General features: G+C 36.7%; 1 protein-coding gene across 2 annotated transcripts; it reads left to right on the top strand.

Annotated features, from left to right (window-relative positions):
* The first annotated feature begins 578 nt into the window (after positions 1-578).
* On the top strand, positions 579-24142 carry LOC132630871 (uncharacterized). Of its 2 annotated transcripts, none has more exons than XM_060346465.1 (24): positions 579-885; positions 972-1081; positions 3753-3825; positions 4025-4086; positions 5908-6049; positions 8039-8257; positions 8390-8456; positions 9947-10346; positions 11392-11539; positions 11621-11781; positions 12292-12391; positions 13756-13830; positions 13958-14092; positions 14834-14923; positions 15388-15564; positions 15645-15749; positions 15824-15982; positions 16421-16465; positions 16575-16796; positions 22082-22188; positions 22449-22505; positions 22619-22679; positions 22765-22997; positions 23570-24142. In XM_060346465.1, the coding sequence occupies exons 1-23, from the start codon at positions 745-747 to the stop codon at positions 22924-22926; spliced, it is 3018 nt and encodes a 1005-aa protein (XP_060202448.1). In that variant the 5' UTR covers positions 579-744; the 3' UTR covers positions 22927-22997; positions 23570-24142. The 2 variants fall into 2 exon arrangements, with proteins under 2 accessions (XP_060202448.1, XP_060202447.1); XM_060346464.1 differs by having other exon boundaries at positions 580-885; positions 22613-22679.

Raw genomic sequence — 24142 nt, 5'->3', positions numbered from 1 at the left:
GATGCCTTCTGGTCTTAGGAAACATGCATGATAGTAGAATCCCCTCCTTCTGTATTGGAAGATTTCTTCCACCCCTTAGTACATGCATCATATAGTGCATTTTAGGATTGTAAATGTCCATGCATCAAAACTGGGTCTGTCCAGTTTTCATTTTGCATAAGGGTAAGGTTTAAGTCCTCCCCTTCATTTAAATTTTTGCTTATCAATAAAATGCCACCCAGGTTCTGATTGTAGAACTGGATGGTTCCCCTAAAAAGAAAAAAAAAATTGTGTGCTATATGACTTGATGCCCAATTATTAGTACTAGTGTAAAACATGTTAGATTATAGTATTATAGTAATAGCAGTATAAAATTACTGCACACTGTGTAATTTTTTTCTTCATATTTAAACTCTATCACTATTCACTGGTGACACTTACAACAAAAATATTTAAATTGGATTCGAGCCCCAAAATAGGCCTTGTAATGCGCGATTCGAATATAATCGGGTTTTAATGCCTATACAGGACATCGGGTGAGTAAAAATAAATAAATAAAAATAAAAAAGAAAAGAAAAAAGATAGAGAAGTTCAGGTGTGGAAGCCATGCCAAATTAAACAAAACACCAACCTGTTGCCATTTTCTTCTCCAAATATTTACTATATTCCTTCTCCTTCATTCACTCCATTTTCATTTCCCTATTAAATCACAAATCTATCCCCATTATTCCCATACAAAAAATCTTCCATTCAACACATCGAATTATGGCTTTATCAGTGTCAGACCTACCAGCAATGTATTCATTACTCACAAATTCACTTAGCGCTGAACAAACCATTCGTAAACCGGCTGAAACTACCCTAGCTCAATCTGAAAACCGCCCCGGTTTTTGTTCTTGTCTTATGGTAGTTTCTTTTTTCCTTTTTTTTATTTTCTTATTTTTAATTTAGGGTTTTTGAAGTACATTTGATGTTCTTGTTGCTATTTGTAGGAAGTGATTACTGCTAAGGATTTAGTGACTCAAGTTGATGTGAGATTAATGGCATCGGTTTACTTTAAAAATAGCATTAATCGGTATTGGAGAAGCAGGCGTGATTCGTCGTGAGTATTATTCGCGTTGATTTTAGTTTGTTTGTTACTCATGGTTCATTGAACTTCAATTGTTGTATAGTTCTGTAAAACGGTGACCATAGTAGTGTCGTCCCACTTGTATCTGGGTGTGACAAATTATGAGAGAAAAATATTATTGAATTGTGTGTCTACGTTATTACATTGAGTCCACACTACATTACAATCCTTTGCCACGTAGGATAATCCTATTCCTATTCTAACACTCCCTTCAAGCTGGTGCATACAACTCTTATGTACCGAGCTTGTTACAGATGTAACTAATACGAGGACCAGTCAGGGACTTGGTGAAAATATCTACAAGCTGAACACTCAACTTCACAAATTTTGTAACAACATCTCCGGAGAGTATCTAGTCTCTGACAAAGTGACAATCAATCTCAATGTTCTGTAAAACTATGACTAAGATAGTGTCAGACTGTCGTCCTTATTGTATCTTGGAATCCACAGTTTAATGGAGAAAGAGGAAGGAGTAATGTACTCCCCATATATACATAACCACACACTCGCCTCACAAACACATTACATGTGTGTTATATGTGTATCTCTGTGTGTTGTGTGAGTATACAATAAGTTAGTGTACTCCGCATTACAGGAAAATGCTTTGAAATTGCTAACGGATATGACCTGTTTTCGAATTCTGGAAAGTTAAAGGATGGATATGGAAAGAATTTTCAGGAATCCTAAGAATTACTATACTTGTTCTATCCGAAAATGTTCCTGTCATTCGAAAATCATGTTATGTATGTATGTATATTCTATTTGTGCATAAGATAAGTTAGAGTGTTCCCCATATTTTACAGAAAAATCCCTTGAAATTGTTTTATGGATATGACTAGTTCTCAGATTCTGGAAAGCTAAAGGATGCAGATGGAATGAATGGGAGGAACACTAGGAATTTATTACAATGTTAGCGCAAACTGATAATGTCCTTTGAAAATCTTTATCCTATTTACTGCAGAAATCGCCTGTTGTTTTCCTGACTATCTATTCTAAATGATACCCTAAATTATGTTTGACTGAATGGTTATTCGTTCAAGTAAATGGACCGCAATTTTGGGACATCTGAAAAGAGAATAGCAGATTTTAAATTTGGGATTAATGAGCTTCAGTTATTAGCATATGTTCCTTCTTCATTGTCTAAAGTGAAGTCATCAATCAAAGAAATGGTTAGGTTGCATTGTTGAGATTTAACAGTGAAGGAATCATTCTGAATGCACTTTAACTTATACCATTTATTTCCAAGATATTTATCAAAAGAAATAACCCATTTACGACTTACAAGGAAATGTTAGTTTGAAACTTGTCAAAAAGTTAAAACATAGACAGTGTTATTTGGTTTATCAAACTATGTATCTTTCGTCACCATGTGTATATATACAACACAGACAGATGAAATTCCGTGATAAAATAAAATTATGGAAGTATAGTTACAAATGCTAAAGAAGTCAATGTGTGGTAAAAGTGGACGTCACTGTTAAGATGATAATGGAAATTTTCAGCAATCGCCTGCAATAAGATAGGTTACTATCCAACTTTTAGTGGCTTGATGCAACATATGTATGTGGATTGAATTTTCAGATTGCTTGTTCTTCCCACGACTGAGTTTTGGGCTAAAATTATCCCTGGAGTAGGTTCATTTTGGTCCCTGAAATATAACCCTGAGCATATTAATCCCTTAACTTTGCTAAAGTGGAGCACTTTTGGTCCCCTAACAGAATAATGTTAAAAAATTAAAGGAGGCGTGGGTGCTGCACTGTTGAGAAAACCAGAGCTCATCTATGATTTTGTTCTTGCTCTTTCACCCTAGTAGTATGCCTTCCTAATGCAAAGGAATGCATGTCCTGTTCATGACGTTTCCTTTCTTCTGCAACTCAAATTTTGACAACATTGCGGAGGAACCAAATCCTTTTAAAACCAACATATTCTAGAAATTGCTCAAACAATTAATTTCTTCCGTGCCCTAGAATAACTTCCAGGTGCATGACTTGGGGCATCCCATGTTTACGTCCACTGCTGCTACATTTTTACACCTGAGAGGGAACAGATCATCAAATATTATGATCAGATGCAGTTAACTTCCTATCGAAATTAGAGATGGCAACGGTGCAGCGCAGGCGGGTTTTGCCTTATGCGGGGCGGGTCTGGCTCTGTGCAAACCCGCCCTGCGCCCACACCCGACCCGCATTTTTTTTTTTTTAAAAAAAAAAAGTTCCCCTGCTCTTTGGACTGCTTCAAACATATGTGCTCTCTTTTTGCTATTTGCTCTGTTTTCTTAAAGTCTCCAAGCAAAAAGAGATAGCATTGTCAGCTGAAATTTTCTAAGAAAAATTGTCCCTACTGTTAGTTTTTAACATTATTGTGTTAGGGAGACCAAAAGTGCTACACTTTAGCAAAGTTAAGGGATTAAATATGCTCAGGGTTATATTTTTGGGACCAAAATGAACCTACTCCCATAAATAAGGGATAATTTTAGCTCATAACTCTCCCATGACTCTAGCACACTCCAAGCATCATCTTTTTTGTCTTTTGCATGATTTGCCTTTTTGTGTTCCATATGTTGTGATTTCTCCTTCCTGCTTGTTTATATATTTGTATACCTGCTATAAATGACTATTTGCTTCTCTCTGGAACATTTTGGCAGGGGTATTAGCAATGAGGAGAAATCACACTTGAGACAAAAGCTGTTGTCACACTTGAGGGAAGAGAATTACCAGGTGATGCAGATTTACTTTTGGTTTTGTAATGAGTACAGTTAGCTACAGCTCTCTTTGTTCTAAAAATTGTCATCCCTGTTATTGACATTTGTTGCTTCAACTGCTATCTCTACTTAGACATCTGAATAATATTGTCATTAGTGGATAATATTAGTAAGTGCTTGCCTGATTTCTCAACTGTGCATATTGTCTGATGCAGATTGCCCTTACATTGTCTGTGATCATCTCAAAGATTGCTCGAATCGACTACCCTAAAGAATGGTATGGTGTTTTCCGTAACTATTCGAATTACAATAAATTATTGAAGAAGAACCATTCTATTTTGTCTTTTATGATTATTATTTTGACTTCTTAGATTCTTTTGGAACACACAGAGATTAAAAAGAAATATGAAATCACAAGATGTTGGGGTGAACATTTTAGATGTCATAGAGTTAAACCCTAATTGACAGTTACAAGGCCCTTTTGTCTGGGACATTTTGAAGATTTGAATTGTTCCAGTGAAATGATTTCTTTGCTTGCCCAATCTTAACACAAGATCAGCTTTTTAACCGGTAATTCACATATAATTCATCTGATGGACCTCATGGACTTATCACTTGGTCCATACCCTGACCCTCGACCAGAAATGAAATTCACTTGCTTACACTGTCAGGGCTGTCTCAAGTTTCACAGAATGGTGATTCTGTACCATGTATTTCAGCCAGAAATATCATGCTTTTGATTTCACTGGGATAGTTTGTGGTGTAAATGCAAATCCAAATATGAATATAGCTCTAGTTGATAGAGTTGAAAAGTGGCTGGAGTCACATCCAGTAGGCCGTAGAGAAGTTAATGGTTTCGGGCTCTCAACTATGAATGGCTGATTTCTTTTCCTGATCACCAAGATGAATGTTGTTGAGTTAAAAAGCAAAAATAAACCCCTGATATTTTTCTTTTGGAGTTGTTTCTTAATGGAACCAAGTTTCTACCAGCTTTTATATTAATGTGAAGAACATATGAAACAAAGGTCTATTCTGTTCAAGAAAAGAAACTTATAGATTTAATCCATCCTAATTACCAAAATTCTTGGTTTGATGCATTTGGCTGGATCAGAATTGAAGAGCGTGTCAAGGTGAAGAATAATCGTTTAACAGTATTATATGGTTATGGCAACACTTTTTTTTTTCCTTTTTCAAAAGTTATCCAACATAAATAGATTTTCTGATGGGATGAGCTTTACTTATATACATACATCCAAACATACAATACAGAGAGCGACAGATAGATATAGGGAGAGAGCTTTTAAAAGTATTTCATAGTCACTTCTTTTTGAAGGATATAGATCTTTGCTGCCCTTAGGGTTCTAATTACTTGTTGCCCCTTGATAACATGCCAATGAAATGACTGATACTCTTCAACCAAAAAGAAAAGGGCAAATGAAGGTATTATGGTGCTAAACTGGGGCGTTGAAGTTAATATCCATTTATATGATCCTTATAAACACTTACTAATTTAAGCTCAATTCATTTTTATTCTTAACAAGTTTGGTTCTTTAGAGGTCCTTATTTCTCTTTTTCCTTTTACTTCCAATTTCAGAACCGTACCTTATTTGGGTGGGGGGGAGATAAGTAGTATCACCATCATATCTTAATGTTCTGTTATTTGATTTTATATACTATTGTACTGTTTTTGTTATAGCTTATTATCAACTATTAAATATTAACCAGCCAAGTAGTCAGTTGCATTTGAATCAAATCAGGTGGTTCAAAACCCCCCCATGAAAGTATATTAAATAGGATTATTGCATTTTAGAACTATAGTACTCCACCTTGAGCTCTATTTTATGCTTTATTCTCAAGTACTCTCTTGATTCAGTCTTGGTGGTCAAGAAGATTTTGCTGTTGCTATAGGTGGTTATACTGTCAGTACTGTTGACCACCATAATACCTAAGATCTCCCCTGGTCCTTAATGGACTTGCTTCTCTATGCTTTAGTTGGTTGTGTTCCAATACTTATAATGAAAATTTATTGTCTAAATACCTTTCTGGTATTTTCCATCTTTATCTATACACTAATCTTTGATTTTGAATCCTCCTACAGGCCAGATCTTTTTTCTTTTTTAGCACAACAGCTTCAATCGGCAGATATTCGTACTTCACATAGAATATTCATGATTCTTTACAGAACCTTGAAGGAGTTGTCTACAAAGAGGCTTACATCAGACCAAAGGACCTTTGCTGAGGTGCTGTCATTTGTCTTCCTCTTCCTGCGTACTTTTTATATCTTTGAGGACCGAATGATTTTCTGAAAAGTTTGAAGGTCTGGTACTGCATTTATATCTCCACAACGTTACATAAAGTAATAGACTTATAACTAAGTTATTTAGTCCTCATTTGTGAAGAGAACACTAAGAGATTATGTCCTAGACTTAGCTAAAGATAGGGCACAATGGAAGAAAAAGATCCATATAGGGGATCGCTACTAGATAGTTGAGCAGAGGTTTTAGACTTGTTAGAGAACTTCTAATATTAATATGATTATATATATGAAGGTTGTAGGTTAGCATTGTACCCCCTTTCTAATTTCCATATATGCCCTTATCAGTAAATTAGCAACACATGAACTAAATGGGTTTTTTGTCTTTTACTCATCCAACTCTTATCCTCCCACCCCACTTAGCGGAGAAGAAATCCAATTGCTTCATTACTATTTCTTTACAATTTCAACCCGTTTTCTTACCCCCACATTTTCTTAACTTTAGTTTCCATTGTAAACTTATGGCTTTAAATTGGAATCTTCCAGCCATCAACGTTTTCTAATACAAAAAAAATCTAAGTTGTGAGTGATGAATTAGAAGATCATTTTGGTGGACAAGCAACATTTATGGCTTCTTTCGTTCATTTTCCCGCAGATTCAAGTTAGAGCATAGAGAAGAATATGAACGACAAAGTCGTTGGACAGTTAACATGAAACTGATTTAAAATTCAATTTTGAGTTCTAATCATTATGGGTCTGATTTGTTTTTCAGTTTCAATATATTTTATGGCTTCTTTCGTTCATCTTCCCGCAGATTCAAGTTAGAGCATAGAGAAGAATATGAACGACAAAGTCGTTGGACAGTTAACATGAAACTGATTTAAAATTCAATTTTGAGTTCTAATCATTATGGGTCTGATTTGTTTTTCAGTTTCAATATATTTTTTCTTTGAATTTGAGATTGTGAAAATTTTAATGGTTAAATTTTGTGAAGAAAAGCAACAATTAGAGATGAAAAAAGCTTTGATTAGATTGAATCTGAGAGTCAGAAAAAAAGAAAGGAGGAAGAGAATTGGATATAGTTTTTTAGTAAAATGACAAAAGAACCCCTTACATTATCACATTGTTTATTTGTTGTTAAGGATATTTAAGAGAATTAAAAAATGGGTACAATGCTAACCTACTACCTTCATGTAGTAGGTTAGCAAAACCCATAAATATATAACCTTATTTTTCACCTTTATTTTATTTAGTTTGATGATGATATGATATGATATGAGCTTAAATGAAGAAGTGAGGATTCATATAGCAAACCCCAACTTGGTTGGGACTGAGGCATAGTAGTAGTTGTTGTTGAAGTCTTGTTTTGTCAAATTTAGGGTTCAACAGCTGAGTTGTAAGTAAGAGTTCAAATATTACACGGCACACTTGCTGCTATCACTTTTATAGAACCTTTCTACTTTGTCTACAAATATAATATAAAGTTAGCTGGAAGACTAATATCCACATGCTTATATAGCTGTAGGCGTTTGTACATTGCATCTCATCATCAGCTAGTGTTAGAATGCCTACTGTTTGTTCATGTGAAGCATAATCTGGCATGTGATCAGTTCTTATTCTTTGGGACTGGTATGAGCAATTGCATGGGACTGTAACTCTTATTGTGCTGATATCTCTTCTTCTTCATCTTCATATGTCCCATCACTTGCTGTTTTACTTTGCAGACTGCTTATTCGAAATCTCTTATTTTACTTATTGGTTATTAGGTGACAGCAGTTTTTTTTTTTTTTTTGAGAATGGTAACAGTAGGTGACGGCAGTTTTGAATATCAAAATTAACTATCGTGTCCGCAGTTTCCCTAATAATTTTCAGTCATCACATTTTGTCTCTTTGAGTCTGCTCTGATCATAAACTTTGATATGAAGGATTGGATTTGCTGAGGCGTCTCACTTGGTATTTCATGATCTCTTTACAGATATGCACACAGTTCTTCGATTACAGTTGGCATCTTTGGCAGACTGATGTGCAGACAATACTCAAAGGTTTCTCAGCTCTTGCTCAAACCTTTGGAGGGAGTGCTGCTGAATTACATCATGATGATCTTTACCTAACATGCGAGAGATGGTTTCTATGTTCAAAGATAATAAGGCAGTTGATAATTTCTGGGTTTCCGAGCGATGCCAAAACCTTACAGGTATTGGTCAAATTTCATTCTTTACCACCCTCTGAAAGAGAAAAAAAAAACAATAAGAAAGAAAAAGGAGGGTTTCTAGCTAATTTCCGTTGGCCAGAGTAGTTTATTGACTTTTTCTTCCCTCATTTTAAGGAGGTGCGGCATGTCAAAGAGGTTGCTCCAGTGCTTTTGAATGCCATCCAATCGCTACTTCCTTACTGTGAGAATGGACTTTGGATCCTTAGCTAAGCTTCATATTTACTTTTGCGCCATGAATTATTTGTGTTTGAATATACTGGATTTTCTTTGTAGAATGTTAATGCTTCATATCAGAGTATTCAGGTCTGGCAGTGTTATCTGTCCGTCATGCCCTTTATTTTGGGTAGTTCTGGAGGTTCAAAATTTTCACATTTAATGGTAATCAATATAATGGATGCCAATGTCTTCTTGTAAGCCCCTTCGCTGACTATCAGAGTATCACATGACAAGTGAAACAGTTACTTGCTTTGTGTCTTGTTATTTTTCTCCAGCGCCACCTGGAGAAAATGCATTGAAATGCTATTTCAGAGTCATTTTAATCTGCTTGCTTATGCCATTGTACTCCTAGGAGTTTTTAACTAAAATGTTGATTGTTGACTTCTACTAGGAAGGAACACCATGAAGTACTCAAAGAGTATTATGGTTGACTCGGATTTTTTTATTGGTTATTTCGAGTGCTTCATTCTTGTCCAAGTATAACAAAAAGGCCCTTGCTCTATTTTCCCTCTATTCTCTTCACAAGTAACTAACTGTGTCATAAGCCATCCTCTTTCTAGTGACCCGATTTGGAAACTCGCAGTGCACAATGTTGTCAGCTTACTGCTACAGACCAGCGGATATGTTACTTGCTTCTTGAAGAAAATCAGATTTTAGAATTGAGATGCAGAGGAAGTTGGTGTTATAGCTGCTGGTGAACTTTGACGAGTTATTTTAAGTGTACATACTTTATACAGAGTAGTCTTTCTGTCATTGGTTTCATTCAAGGACATAAAAGGTATATTTCAATCCACTGCACTGGCTTCAGTCGTGGATTTAAAAAATATTAACCGGGCATGTGACATACGCCCACTCAGCTTTATGGCTAAAAAAGTTGTCTACTAACCTTTACAAAGGCCAGCATGCATCCGCTTAGTGAGTAACTCAATAAAAAGGGCTAGTATTTATTGTGCCTTGATATGCCAAAGTCTGCATCTGACAAGTGATTCATTGAAGCTCTAATGACTTAAGCTGCTTGGGACTCCTTAAAATACTAGTGCAATTTTGGTTAGATATTGCTAAGTTATACTTATGAATGTTAATTAGCAAGATATTATGCCTCAACTTTTCTTTCCTCAACAGTATATAGTGGAAACCCAAAATTCCTGTTTTATTGGATACTAGGAAAAGAGATTGACACAAAGAAAGTAGAAATGAAAAGGTAGAGGGGAATTGCACGTATTTTTGATCCTCCCTTTGTTTTGGTTGATAATAAAACAGAGAGGAAGTGAAAGGAAAATGAGATTTGAACTTCTTTTACTGGGGCGGTGGGGTGGGGTGGGGGGCGGGTGGGTTTGTTCCCTTGTTTCCTATTTAATCTCTATTGTTTTGATGCTGCCTAACAAAAGTAGGGAAAATATTTTGTTATTTTGCTTCTGAACTAGGAGATATCCTGATCACTCCTTAAATTTGCAGATTCATCTTTCCGGGACCATCAGCCTAAATTTTGGGATTTATTAAAAAGGGCTTGTACAAAGTTAATGAAGATTTTAGTCACCATCCAGCAGCGACATCCTTATTCGTTCGGGGATAAATGTGTCCTTCCACTTGTCATGGAATTCTGTTTAAGCAAGATTTTAGATCCTGAACCACATGTTATGTCCTTTGAGCAATTCATGATTCAATGTATGGTAATGGTGAAAACAGTTTTGGAAGGTAAAGAGTATAAGACAAGCTTGGCAGGACGCGTGGTTGATGAAAATAGGGTTACATTTGAGCAGATGAAGCAAAACATATCTAGTACGGTTGCTGGCCTTCTTACTTCCCTTTTGCCTACTGACCGGGTTGTACTCCTGTGTAATGTATTGATAAGGAGGTAAGGCATCCCAACTCTTTATGGGTCTTCTCTTCTTGCTACTTTTATGTGAAGAAATTGATTTGCTGAATTAAGGTTCCCAAGCACCAGGTTAAAAATGTAAAAAGTTTAACAATTTTTAATGATCTTTTGGTCCTCGTCTCTATTCTCATTCGTTGTAGAACAGTCATAACATCCTTAATCAATCTAGTTAGTCCAACTTGAGTGGCTCTTTTTGGTGCCCTAATTCGGTTGTAGTATGAAGCAATCTTCTCCTCATTACAGCTTTTGGACTTGTAGGGTTATTTTAGGTGCGAGTAGGGTGTGAAGGAGGTGGGAGGGTGCAATAAAGGGTAGTTGTACTTTTAGTAAATTCTGGTGCTGGAAGATCATTTTCCAACTTTAAATAATTTGGGGAGATCCGTTTAGATTAAAGAAACTGAGTATTTTCCTTTGCACCCAAGGGTGTGGCCTAGTGATCGTCAAAGTGGGTTGAGAACCATGAGGTCTCATGTTCATAGCCCCATGGAGGCAAAACACTAGGTGATTTCAGCCCATTTGCTAAGCCTTGGTGGATAGAGTTACTCGGTACCTGAGTAGGTACCTCGTGGAATTAACTGAGGTGTGCGCAAGCTGGCCTGGACACCGTGGTTGTAAAAATAGTATTTTCCATACTTGTTTTTCAGTGTTGGGGTAGCGGAAATTAGGACAGTGCAAAATGATAAGTCTTGTTATGTGAGGGTCTATTCTAAGGCCATTAGAATATAGTATCCTCTTGATCACTTGATTTATCTTTCCAAAACTACATTTTGGTACATGACGAAAACCTTTAGTTTCTGTTGACTCCGAACACTCTCCGTTCTTGTCCCAACAAACTGAAAGGAGCATTTGGAAGGGAGTGAAGGTGGAGATTAACCAGGTTTCATCTGAATGTCCTTGAGCTACGAGGAAAAGGGGGCAGTTTGAATATGTATCGACATCTTCTGATGGAAAAGTCTTAACCCCTTGTAATTATAATATGTTATTGTGAACTGTCTCCTCATTCTTGCAATTTCTCCAAATGTAGGTACTTTGTTCTGACTGCAAGTGATATGGAGGAATGGTACCAGAACCCAGAGACTTTCTATCACGAGCAGGATTCAGTGCTATGGTCAGAGAAACTAAGGCCATGTGCTGAAGCTCTATATATTGTCTTGTTTGAAAATCATAGTCAAGTATGTTTAACATATTCCCTGTGTTCAATAATATTAACACGTTGCATTAGTCCTGGCATGAACATGCTATTTGATTTTCAGCTGCTAGGACCTGTTGTTGTCTCTATTCTGCAAGAGGCTATGAGTGGTTGCCCTTCTGCAGTTAATGAGATAACTCGGGCATTGCTTCTTAAGGATGCTGCTTATGGTGCTGCCGCTTACATTTACTATGAGCTCTCAAACTATCTGAGTTTCAAGGATTGGTATGTGATTTTCAAGCTGAAAATATTGCTGGTCAAATAGATCTGACCCCTCAGACATGTTCTAGAATTTTCTATTCTCATACTATCTTATTTTCTATCCTCATACTATCTTACCACCAGCACCTGAAACAGGGTGATAAAACTAGCTGAGTAACCACATTAGCAAAACAGAATAAAAGAAATAGCAAATGATAGGTGGCTTCGCCAGTTCGCCTTGATGTGTTATTTACTTGAAGGGAATGGATAAAGTCAACTACACTTTTCTTAACATCATGATTCATTAAGAAATTTTTTCCTCTTAATCTTAAAACGTATTCAGGTGCCATATATTGAATGGTTTGTTCTCTTATTGCTCAAGACAGTGAAACTTATCCTTTAGAGACCACTCTATTATACGAACTCATCATTATTAAAAACATTTAGTAATATTGTTTGGGTTTGAAAAATTTGAAAGTCAAATTCTATTGGGAATATACATATATGTCTTCATGCTCTCTTAACATTATGCAGGTTTAATGGAGCATTGTCATTGGAGTTGAGAAATGATCATCCCAATATGCGGATAATACACAGAAAAGTAGCACTAATCCTTGGACAATGGGTTTCAGAGGTAATGAGACTGCAGTTATATATAAAAAAAAAGAATTGCCTGGAAATCGCTTTCAAAGTGTTCGAATCAAGAAGGGGAGATGGAAAGTGAAAGGTTTCGGGCTCCATTTCTGTCAAATTTGGAATGTGTTCAAAAGACTGAGATGCGAGAGTTACTTACCATCCACTTTTACTTCCTAACCAAACAAGGGATATGGAACTTTTCTCTTCCCTTCTTTGGGGTTGAATAACTTTCCCTTCCGCAACTCCTCTTTTAACCCTACTATACAAGGCTATAAGTTTCCTTCTTGTTTAAGAGTGAGAGTAGATGAAATCCTTGAGCATCCACACTGCCTTTGATATTAAGTTATTTAATCTTTGTGGTCTAAAGTTTCCTTTATGAACTTCTCATAACTCTTGGTTGTCCCCAGTTCCATGCTCTTGAATAGGTCAAACAAATGCTTTTGTTATTGTTTTTACCAATCTAAAACCACAACAACATTAAGAGACGAGAGCAACTAATTTCAATTCTCCTTTATGATCATAGAGATAAAGGAGAAAAGGACACATTTATTCAAGAATGTTTTTTTAGTAAAACAAGTTCAGCGTTCCGTTAATGAGAGTTCGTCAGTCACAAGTTGGTCAAAAAGACCCTAACGAGTGTCTGCCCTAGGGGGAATATAATATACTTATAATTGAACAAGTTTATAGCATGTTTATACGCTGTTCCTCTCATTTCTACGAACTTCCACTTAACTTTAGGTTAATTTTCTCTGAAACTTTTGCCAGACTAAATTTAATGATCATTTAGTGGAGTCGAGCGAAGTGTTTCTGTTACAATGCAGCTCCTACTTGTCTTAGAAGTTAAGCATAACATTTATGAAGTCAGTTTTGGATTTCCAATATATAAGGTGTATTCTATGGGAATTTAGAAAAAAGAGGAGTATTCTATGAAATGTTCAATTGTGCATGCAATCTTCTTTCTTCAATCAGCAGTTCTTGTAAGAAAATGTTTAATATGGTGAATCCTTGTTGGTTCATGGTAATCCAAAAAGGTACTATATCTGGATCTATAATGGAAATCTTTGACTTTCTGTTTTTCTAAGTTTCTTTGCTCTATTATTAGTTGAGAATAGGTTCTAGACTTGTTAGAGAACTTCTATTATTATCATATATATATATATATATATATATTCTTATTATTGTTCATATGCTATTTCCACTAGCAATTGTAGGTTGTTATTATGCTATAGTTATGTGCCTTCAACCCATAGTTGTATGTAGTTAGCGATCGCGTATACTTTCGTCTAACTGTGTTTTCACACAGATTAAAGATGACACCAGAAGTGATCACATATACTTTTGTCTAACTGTGTTTTCTCACAGATTAAAGATGACACCAGAAGAGCAGTTTATTGTGCTCTAATCAGATTACTTCAGGACAATGACTTGTGTGTAAGGGTATGGCACATTTTATATAAAGCAACTACCTTCTTAATTAAGCTGTGCATCTATCAGTATTTTCTGAATTTTTAGTTCCCGTTATTCACTTTGTGTTATACTGAAGCTACTTTTTATCTTCTTTTAGCTGACAGCATGCCGGTCCTTGTATTTTCATATTGAGGATGCAACTTTTAATGAGAATGAGTTCTTAGATCTTCTTCCTGTTTGTTGGGATCTGTGTTTCAAATTGGTGGACGAAGTACAGGAATTTGACTCAAAGGTAGCTATCAGCTGGTGTTCTTCCTAACTTCACACGGCCTATTCAATTCTCATTTATTAATTTCTTTTGGTAACCTAGAAATCCGAGGGCCACTAGTTCATGGTTGAACCTCGATGGATAATGGGCTCGTCCCTGTACTCTTAATGGGCTCGTCCCTGTACTCTTCTCCACTATTTAATTCTCATTTATTTACTCATCTATTTTCTTTTTTGTTGTATTTTTAATGTAGCTCTGTCCTATTTCTGGTATCCTAGTCCCCTAGGTCTTTGCAAGAACTTTCAGTTAAGGGGAAGCAGTGGTTACATGTGCGTGCATAAGTTAATTTTTCAACATATTTTGGGTTTTATTTGTGATTGCTATTTGTTAATGCTTGAATGGACTGTAATATTGTTGAGGAGACTCGAGAATATTTGAGGGGGAAGGTTAGAACAAGCGTTCCATTTCCAAGTTATCTCTTCCCTGGCTCTTTTTCTTCGCTCCTTGAAAAGAAATGCTCGTGTCTTAGTTGTCAATGGGAAAAAGGAGTAGAAAAAAGAAACAGGATTTTTTTTTTGAGTAAGGTCACATTAGAAACACGATTTGTCTCTTTCACTTTTTTTATTATCATGGAAATCTTTTTTTTTTTTTACTTGTGATGTTACTTGTTCAATCTGTCTTTAGTTTCCATTTTATTATGGAATCTTCTATATTTCTCAGTTGTTTTTGAATTCTCTGTTCACAATGTTTCATTTTGATTTTCAGGTTCAAGTTTTGAATACTATCTCTGTTCTGATAGCACGTGTTACTGAAGTTACGCCATATGCAAACAAGTTGATGCTATTTTTCCAGAAGGTATCTTCATGGTTTTCTTCTTCCACTTCTCCTTGTTGATTTGTTAACTTAAATTTGATGACTTATGTGCAGTTGAAGTTTTATTTTATTACCATTACCGTTCCTGAGTACAATCTCTGCAAGATTCTGCCTTCCTGAAATTTCTTCTAGATGTTAGGAAAAGGCTCAGGACTTTAGTAAAGCCTTTTCACTAGATGGTAGATTCTACGCTGTCATTTCATGGTGTTTCTCACGCATCCTATTTGGAGACCAAACCTGATTACCTCAGTTCTCCTTACTTTCGTTTTGTGTAGTTTCTAAGGAAGGACATATAAATACATCTAGAGGAAAGTTTTTTTTTTTTGATAGACTTGCATGTGGGAGCAGGATCCTTAATGAATTCCATGTGCTTTTGTTTCCCATTAAACCGTATCTGCGTGATTTACTGTTCTCTCTTTTGCTGATTAGTGCTGTTCCTTTGTTAGGCATGGGAAGAATCTTCTGGTGAAAGCATCTTGCAGATTCAACTTCTTACTGCCCTGAAGAATTTTGTAGTTGCTCTCGGTTATCAGTCGCCTAAATCATATGGTATGTTATTGCCGATTTTGCAAAGTGGAATTAACGTAACCAGCCCTGATGAACTTCTAGAGGACTGCATGCAGGCATGTTCTATATGTGGCCCATTTAATTGATTAATTTCATATTAGAACGGTGCCCTAATTCCAGCCAGGTTATTATGCAGTTATGGGAAGCAACACTTATTAATGCGCCTTCTATGGTACCAGAGTTGTTGGGGTATTTCCCATGTCTTGTCGAAATCTTGGAAAGAAGTTTTGATCACTTGAAGGTTGATGAAAGATTAACGAAACTAATATTTTCGGTTCTGGGTTGTTTTTTGTGCTGATGTTCCATGACATGCAGGTTGCTACCAATATCATTGAAGACTATGTTATTTTGGGTGGAAGGGAATTTCTCAGTTTGCATGCGTCTAGTGTTGCTAAACTTCTAGATCTGGTGGTTGGGAATGTCAATGACAGGGGACTACTCTCAGTTATTCCAGTCATTGACATTCTAGTTCAGGTAATTGATTTCCTTGCTACTTTTATAAAATTATGTATTTGGAAGGCCAGGAGTTGTAGATTAACCAAATAAATTATATGCTACCTAAGCTGCTTTAGTTTCAGTTTACTACTTTTGCAAGAGGGCTACAAATTGTCAGAAGGGAGAGGAAAATGTAACAGAGAAAGTAAAGGAAAAGAGTAGTTGATATGATTCTTAAAACCTTCAATTCCTTTTTCTCTAAACTTGAGCTTTGATAAGATCAAAATGTATCAAAACTAAGTTCCAATGCAAACTTCTGATGTTATAACTTTGAGCTTTGATAAGATGAAAATGTATTGAAACTACGTTCAGTACAAACTTCTGGAAAACTCATACTAGAACATTGGTCGATTTAATATAGACCCCAAAGGGTTCTTCCTGTGAATGATACGTGCTATTGCTTTTGTGATGTGGCAGTGTTTCCCGATGGAAGTGCCTCAGCTAATCAGCTCCACTCTGCAGGTAACTGTAATTCTCTGCTTTGTCTTTTCTGTTTTCTCTAGGCACTACAACATGCATGCCTACCTTTTTTTTATGGGATGATTTCATGTGGTTCCATGAATGTTGCTAGAAATTAATAATCGCGTGCCTGACTGGGGGAGATGATCACGATCCTTCCAAGGCAGCTGTCAAAGCATCATCAGCAGCCCTGCTGGCAAGGGTTTTGGTGATGAACACTAATTATCTTGCGCAGCTAACTTCTGATCCATCACTGTCTATACACCTTCAGAAATCTGGTTTTCCTGAAGAAGAAAATATACTCCTTTGCCTTGTCGACATATGGCTTGAAAAGGTAAGTTAAATGATTAAATTGAGTTTGATAGATATCGTCGTGGTTGATGGTTTCCTTTAGGACCTCTACAAAATCTGAGCTGATACTTAGGATGGTAAGGTGTGTTCTTGGTTTGTTTGTTCAATCAAAATTTTTCTCCTTGCTGTATCAAGGTGCAAGTATGTGTCCCAGTTGAGCACAAACTTTTTACTATGGAATTATGAAAAATTGACTTTTTGCCTATAGCATTATTCAGTAAGTGATGGCATATCAAAAGAAATCATTCAGTATATGATGAATTATTTGACATATTCATCATGTGTAACTTTTATGGGTATAAATGCACTTCTATAGTATCAGGAGTTGCGACAGTTTCCTGAATATATAGATAGCATACAATGTTATTAGTTTTAGGAAGCAAGTATGCTTGTTTTCTTTTATCAGTAACGCAAAAGATTTTGTTAATGAATCAGAGCCAATCACCAAATTGGCGTTTGGCCTATACAAAAGTTGGCCATCCCCTGTACCAAAACTATGAAGAGACCGCCTCTACAAAATAACAACTCCAGATAAGTGCTAATGCAGTGTTTTGGACGGCGCGCGGCGACAAAAGGCGACAAGGGCCTGCCTCGCCTTAAGGCGCGGTGCGCGGCGAGGCGCTCACCTTTTTGAAGTGCGGCGCCAATAAATACCAAAAAATTAAAATATTTAATTGCATATGTAAATAATCAAAATCTCACTAGCAATAACATATTAGCAAATATTTCAATTCAAAAATTAAAAGTAGATAGTAGATACTAAAAGTCTAGAACTTGAATGAGTCAATGAGTCAATAATTCATAAGTGACAAGACAAGCAACTCTAAAATTAAAGCAATAGTGCAATACTAAAAGTCTATTCAAATTCAAGATCTTCAAGATTTCCAAATTCTTGATATCCAAGATTCTCAACATTATATTGCTCCTCATCTTCTTCCTCCTCGGGCTCGGTCTCGGTCTCGGTCTCGGACTCGGAGTTTTCATCAATTAAGCACCGAGACCGACTTGAGCTTCTAGCAGTAGTAGCTACTCCTTTGCCCTTGTTATGTGACCTTGAACTTGAAGAACCGCCCCTAAGACCATAGATATTCTCCTCAACTCCAGACGCCCTAGAAACAGTACCCCAATCAAGATCACATCCCTCATATACTAGTTCCTCTTCTTCATTTTGGGGGCATCCAATTAACCATTCATTTGCTTCATCAATATTATCCAACAGAATTGGATCAACGGTATCGCCAACATCATAACGACGCCTCAATGTTTTGTTGTACTTAATGTACACTAGATTGTTGAGACGCGATAGTTCAAGCCTATTCCTCTTTTTGGTATGAATCTGCGCATAAGTTGTAGAAACTAATTAGTAGATACTAATAATAATGTATATAGAAATTAGAATATAATAAATCTTCTTCTCACATGTTCAAACACGCTCCAATTTCTCTCGCATCCGGATGCGCTACAAGTTAAAACTTAATACTCTTATGGCAAGCTGTTGCAAGTTTGGAGTATGATTACCAAATTCCGACCACCATTTAGCTATAAAAAAAAATTAAAGGTTTAATAATTATAAATAAGTCAAATAACTTAAGTAAAGCTATAAAAATAACTAAATCAACCCACTTACAAGGGGATGTTTTGTCTCTGTTTCTTATAGCCTGAGGCTTACCAAAAGTCCCCAATGCATGCTTATACGTATGAAGCTCTTTGACTAGAGCATCTTGTGTTGCATTAGGGACCATCTTAGCAACACAATCAAGGTAACCTTCCCACACTTCTGTTGATAAAGTCTTATTTTGATAATTAGTGTAAAACATTCCCGGGTTCAAAACATGGCCTGCTGCATGCAAAGGTCTATGAAATTGGTCCGTCCACCGCCGATCAATGATTTCGAAAACTTTCTCATATTGCTTCCGATCGCCATGAAAGCCCTTTTCAATAGCTTCTTTGGCTCTATCCATTGCTTCATAAATATAGCCCATTGATGGTTTTTTTCTCCATCCACCAAGCGAAGCGCTACTATCAAAGGAGAACCAACTTTAAGTGCCCTAACAACATCATTCCAAAAAGATGTAGAAGTAAGATGTCTGACAACTTCTTTTCCCAAAAGTTCCTTTGCAAATCTACTTTCTGTCCATTCGGTTGAGAAGATCATAGTTCTCAAGTTTTTCTTTTGCATGTAAAAAGATTGCAAAGTTAAGAAGGCCGTTGCAAATCTTGTCTTAGCCGGTTTCACCAAATTTCTTTGGTTTGTATATTTTCTCATCATGTTCAACAACAATGGCCTCATTGCTATGTAAGAATGTATCTTAATGGCCTTCTGAAAAACTGTAAAAGGAATATTTTAGTAGCTAAGTAAGCTAAGTAATAAGTAATAAGCATATAGTATAAGCTATAAATAAAGTTAGAGCTATTTTTTTTCACCTGAAGCATACGGGTTTATTTTGAAGATGTCACCAAACATCAAATTGATACAATGGGCAGCACATGGAGTCCAATAAATGTGCGGGTACACACCCATCATCATGTCACCGGCTTTAACATTCTCGCTAGCATTATCGGTAACAACTTGTATAACATTTTCCGGTCCAATTTGCTTAATAGTCTTCTCAAACAAGTTGAACATCTTGGTGGAATTCGTAGATTCATCACTAGCATCGACTGACCCAAGAAACACACTACCTAATGGAGAATTGACCAAAATATTGATGATCATTTTTCCATTTCGTGCTGTCCACTTGTCCATCATAATTGAACACCCAAACTCTATCCATTTCAATTTATGTTCTTCAATAATCTCATCTATCTTCTCCACCTCTTTTTTTGGATGAGTAACTCTAATTTCGTGATAGGTAGGAGGTTTCATTCCTATGCCATATTGTCCTATGGCCTCAATGTATTTATCAAAACTTTTGTGATTTACACAATTAAAAGGGAGCCCTGCATCATATACCCATACTGCAAAAGCACTTACAGCGCGATCTCTTAGCAACTTCTTGGATGCATCGGACGCTGCCGTGCTACTGCTTCCCTTCCCCTTTGATGTTTGCGGGTAATAAAGATTCATGGGACCTTTCACATTTGCAGTCCGTGCCGTGGATGATGCATTGGATGACATTTTTTGAGTTTTTGAGGGAGGAGGCATCATTTCATCATCTTCATCAGAGAGATTAGCCAAGGATGCTTGGTGCAACATTTGAGTTTTTAACAACTGTTTACTTTCAACATACTTTTTTACTTCTTCCCTAATTTCAGGCGGACAAATTGTACATTTTTTTTACATTTTTGTAACCACCAATCAAATGTTGTTTGTGTCGAGTAATTCCGCCATTGAAAGTGCCTCGACAAAAGATACATGTGACTGAATCTTTTGTTGGGCCGTTGGTACCATAATTCCAACCTATGTCTTTTTTGCTAGCGTCTGACGATTCCATTGGTGCCTCGACAAAAGATACATGTGACTGAATCTTTTGTTGGGCCTTTGGTACCATAATTCCAACCTATGTCTTTTTTGCTAGTGTCCGACGATTCCATTGAATTTGAACCTACTGTTTATAACTGTATAACAAAATTTAAACAATTATTGAACAGAAAAAATAGGAGCAAAACAACCACTGCCTCACTGGTCCAAACAGAGAAAAAAAATAACAGAGGAAAAAACAGAGGAGAAAAAACAGAAAAAGAAGAAGAGAATAGAAGAAGGAAAAAAAAAAGCAGAGGTGTCCGGAAATAGGGCAGTTGTCGCCGGAAAAAAAGAAGAAGAACAGAAGAAGAAGCAGAAGTCGAAAATACAGGAGGAAGAAAGAAGAAGAAAGAAGAAGAACTGAAGAAAAAGAAGAAGGAGAAAGAGACGTACCTGAAACCTTGAAGGAGAAGAGAGGAGGAGGCAAAAAAAAACCCTAGCTGCTATTTTCATTTAAGTCCTCCACTTCTTTTAATTGCTTTTTATTTTTTAAAAAGGCAGCTCGCCTCGCCTTGGCGCCATTAGCGCCTTTCTCGCCTTTGGCGCGCCTTTTGAAGGGCTGCTCGCCACAGCCATAAAAGGCACTGCAGCCTCGCCACACCACGCCTCTCGCCTTTAACAACACTGTGCTAATGAAGTCTACCATATTGTGCACTTCATGTACTTCCTGAAGCTTACACCATAAAGCCAACATACACGGACATTATATTTCTTTTTGATAACCAAGAAACCCCCAGAGGTCATAGGCGCACGGTTGATAACTCAGTGGATAATGGGCCCGCTCCTCTACCCTTTTCCAGTTAAATAACAGACTTTTGTCTGTGGTAGGGATCGAACCCGTGATATGTGCCCAACCCGCAAATCACGGACATCTCAGTTTTAACACCTAACAAAGCTTGCTTACCGTCAAAACTCCTAGAATTTCTTTCTTTCCATAGTAACCTGGCTGGGATTTTCCTTGAAACTTTCTTCAACGATTTGTGTCTTTCTTTACCCCAACATGACAGTAGATCCCTCAACTCCCTTTCTGTTGCCCCTTCTGGGTGAGAGTCTTTTCATCATCCAGAATCACCTTCAACTTCTCCAGTTTTTTTTTTTTTTTTTTTGGATAACCGTGGTGTGCGGCCCAGTTTGCGCGCATCAACTTTAAGTTCATGGAGGAGTAAATCCATTGTTGGCACTTCCTATTCGAAATATTGCCTTCTAAAGTTCAAGCACCAGCGACTGCCATTCCAGCATCAGTAAACTGATAATCCTGCATCCATAGTAAAACTATAGTGGTTTGCGAGCTATTGCACAGAAGCTGGGTTTACCCTGTGCGCACCCGAAGGGTAGCGGCTGCGGGTTCCCATGTCATCAAAAAAAAAAAAAATAGTAAAACTATATAGGTTAACAAAAGGGAGCAAGTATTCTTGTTTCAGCAAAATGTCCAACGGATGAAATTTCAGCGAGTAAAAGATCTATTCTATGGTAAATAGTTTGTCTATACCTGCCATAACCATGGCTGTTAGTTATTCCGTTAAAGTAAGATACGTGGTTACCTATGTAGCAGACTAGCAGCACATCTTATGATTTTGACCTGTATCTGTAAATTATTTATCCTCCTCCAGTGTGGGTTCATGTTGTTAAGCCCGTATTGCTGGCACTTAGAGGTCTTGCATCTTCTCAATCCTTTTATAAAAGATTTTGGAAAATTTAGCCTGAAATTCTTCTTTGGACTTGGTTCTGATAACAACTTTGTGTGGTTTTCCTCACCTGATGTTTTACGTTATTATTGGTTCTTTTGTTTTCTGATATTTTCTCAGGTTGACAATGTTACCTCTTTCCAGAGGAAGACAATTGGTTTGGCCCTCTCTATAATTCTAACCTTGAGGTTGCCTCAAGTACTTGATAAACTTGATCAGATTATGAGGTATTTGATTGAATTTGTAACCGTGAGATTTATTTATGTTTTTGTTTTGAATTTTTTTTTTTTTTGTTTTTTTTTTTTTTTGTTTTGAATCATACCCGGAAACAGCCGTCCTACCTTGGTAGGAGTAAGGTCTGCGTACACTCTACCCTCCCCAGACCCCACGTTGTGGGATTTCACTGGGTTGTTGTTGTTTTGAATCATTATCCTAATATGGCATGTACATTTTGTTTATGCTAATCTAATCTCTATGCTTTGGGCAGTGTGTGTACTAGTGTTATACTGGGTGCAAGTGAGGATTTAAGTGAAGAAGAGTCTAGGTATGGTCTGATAATCATCCTTTTTTTTTTTTTTTTTTTTTCGTACTTCAATGGCTCTTGAGATTTTGACAACTGATGGGACTATCATTGCATTATAAATTGTGAAGCCACAGTAGTGACAGTGTATGCTCTAGCAAGCCTCATGTGCCAAGCAAGGAGTTGAGGAGGAGACAGGTAAGCCCTGGTGCTAGTACTTATAATGAATAGGGCAATGTAGCTTGTTACCGAATTTGTCTCTTAGTGAGATTTTTGTTTTTAGATGAAACTCTCGGACCCAATAAACCAGATTTCATTGGAGGACTCAGTGAGAGACAATCTTCAAACTTGTTCAACTCTTCACGGGGAATCCTTTAATGCAGCCATCGGTAGACTGCACCCTGCAGTACTGAATCAATTAAAACAAGCATTGAAGATGCCATGAGTTAAGTACTGGGTGTCAATTCTTGATGTAATCTCTAAGTTGGCCAATGATCTCACCAAGGCGTAAGAAAGGTGAGTCATTCTCTGTGGATTTATTTAAGTTTCTTCCTTCTCGTTGATCCCCGAATACAGAAAAATTTTCTTTTAATTTTACTAGTATTAGTACCCGTGCGATGCGTAGAGGATATTAGAGAATGTTAGTCTTGTTATGTGATCTAACTTGCATTATATCATATTGCTTGAATTAAATTCCAACTCGCTTTTCGTTACCCAATAAAACCTACCTAATAATAGAATCTTATGAAATTAGAAAAAGATTCATATAGTCATCGAATAACTTTTCAATACCTCATTTTTCTTTATTACATAATCTACCATACTTAGTATTATTTCATTTGCTATTATGACGTTTTATTAGCTTGTCACTTGACTTAACATTTTTCTCAATTTACTCTTCTTTTAACATAACATAAATATATATTTTTCTTACTCATAAAATATTTTTTGAAACTTTTATTCCATTGTTTTTCTGACTCCTATTTGGCCTCTCATTTTAACTCGCTATGTAACTTTTTGTCTTAGTAGACTATGTATGCTCCCTAGTTTTACTGAGGTCAAAACTAATGTATTCTTCTACTGTCCAGGTCTCACTTAGGAGCATGCTGCTGCCCCGTTATAATTGAAGTTCCATTTTTCGCGCCTATTGTTCGGTTGGATTTTTGTTGTTCTGGATGGGTGAGGACCAATTTGTTCACTTGTTTTGCCCTAGTTGTGCAGGGGTGGTAGTGTTGCAATTAAGGGCATTCTCCACTTAGCCACCCAATTTTTCTCTCCATTCGGCGCGTGGGCTTACATTGTAAATAGCATGATCCTCTCATGTCGTGGTTTTTAAGGCATAAGGATCAGAGCTTGAGGTCTCAAGTGCATGAAATACCAGATAGTGTGCAGTTATGATGGATGTGTCCAGTTTTTTTTCGCAACTTCAATGTTATACCGAGTGTCATATTTCGTGTGTGGAAAAGTGACGCCATTTTACCATTTGCTCAAAGCAGGGTAGAACAATGACGGAACCACTCATTGGAGAATTTGCTTAAAGGCATTAGCCAACTATTCTAGTTGTGCGCTTGTTGCTTTTTTATTTCTTTGATTTGATGTTTGAATATATTATCAATGCCTTCAGCTGCATTATCGATTCAATAGATTGCTCATTACGCTTT

The sequence above is a fragment of the Lycium barbarum genome, chromosome 3, assembly GCF_019175385.1.
Source record: "Lycium barbarum isolate Lr01 chromosome 3, ASM1917538v2, whole genome shotgun sequence".
In the NCBI taxonomy this organism is placed as follows: Eukaryota; Viridiplantae; Streptophyta; class Magnoliopsida; order Solanales; family Solanaceae; genus Lycium; species Lycium barbarum.
Note: the sequence above shows the minus strand (reverse complement) of the source record. Positions and strands in the feature narration are given on the sequence as shown.

What these genes read in the sequence shown, in the direction of transcription:
- LOC132630871 (XM_060346464.1), top strand. Translation starts at nt 745, where the DNA reads ATGGCTTTATCAGTGTCAGACCTACCAGCAATGTATTCATTACTCACA. An exon ending in TGTTTGAAAATCATAGTCAA is followed by an intron (nt 11,540 to 11,620) that starts GTATGTTTAACA and finishes TTTGATTTTCAG; the next exon opens with CTGCTAGGACCTGTTGTTGT. An exon ending in TACAGGAATTTGACTCAAAG is followed by an intron (nt 14,093 to 14,833) that starts GTAGCTATCAGC and finishes TTTGATTTTCAG; the next exon opens with GTTCAAGTTTTGAATACTAT.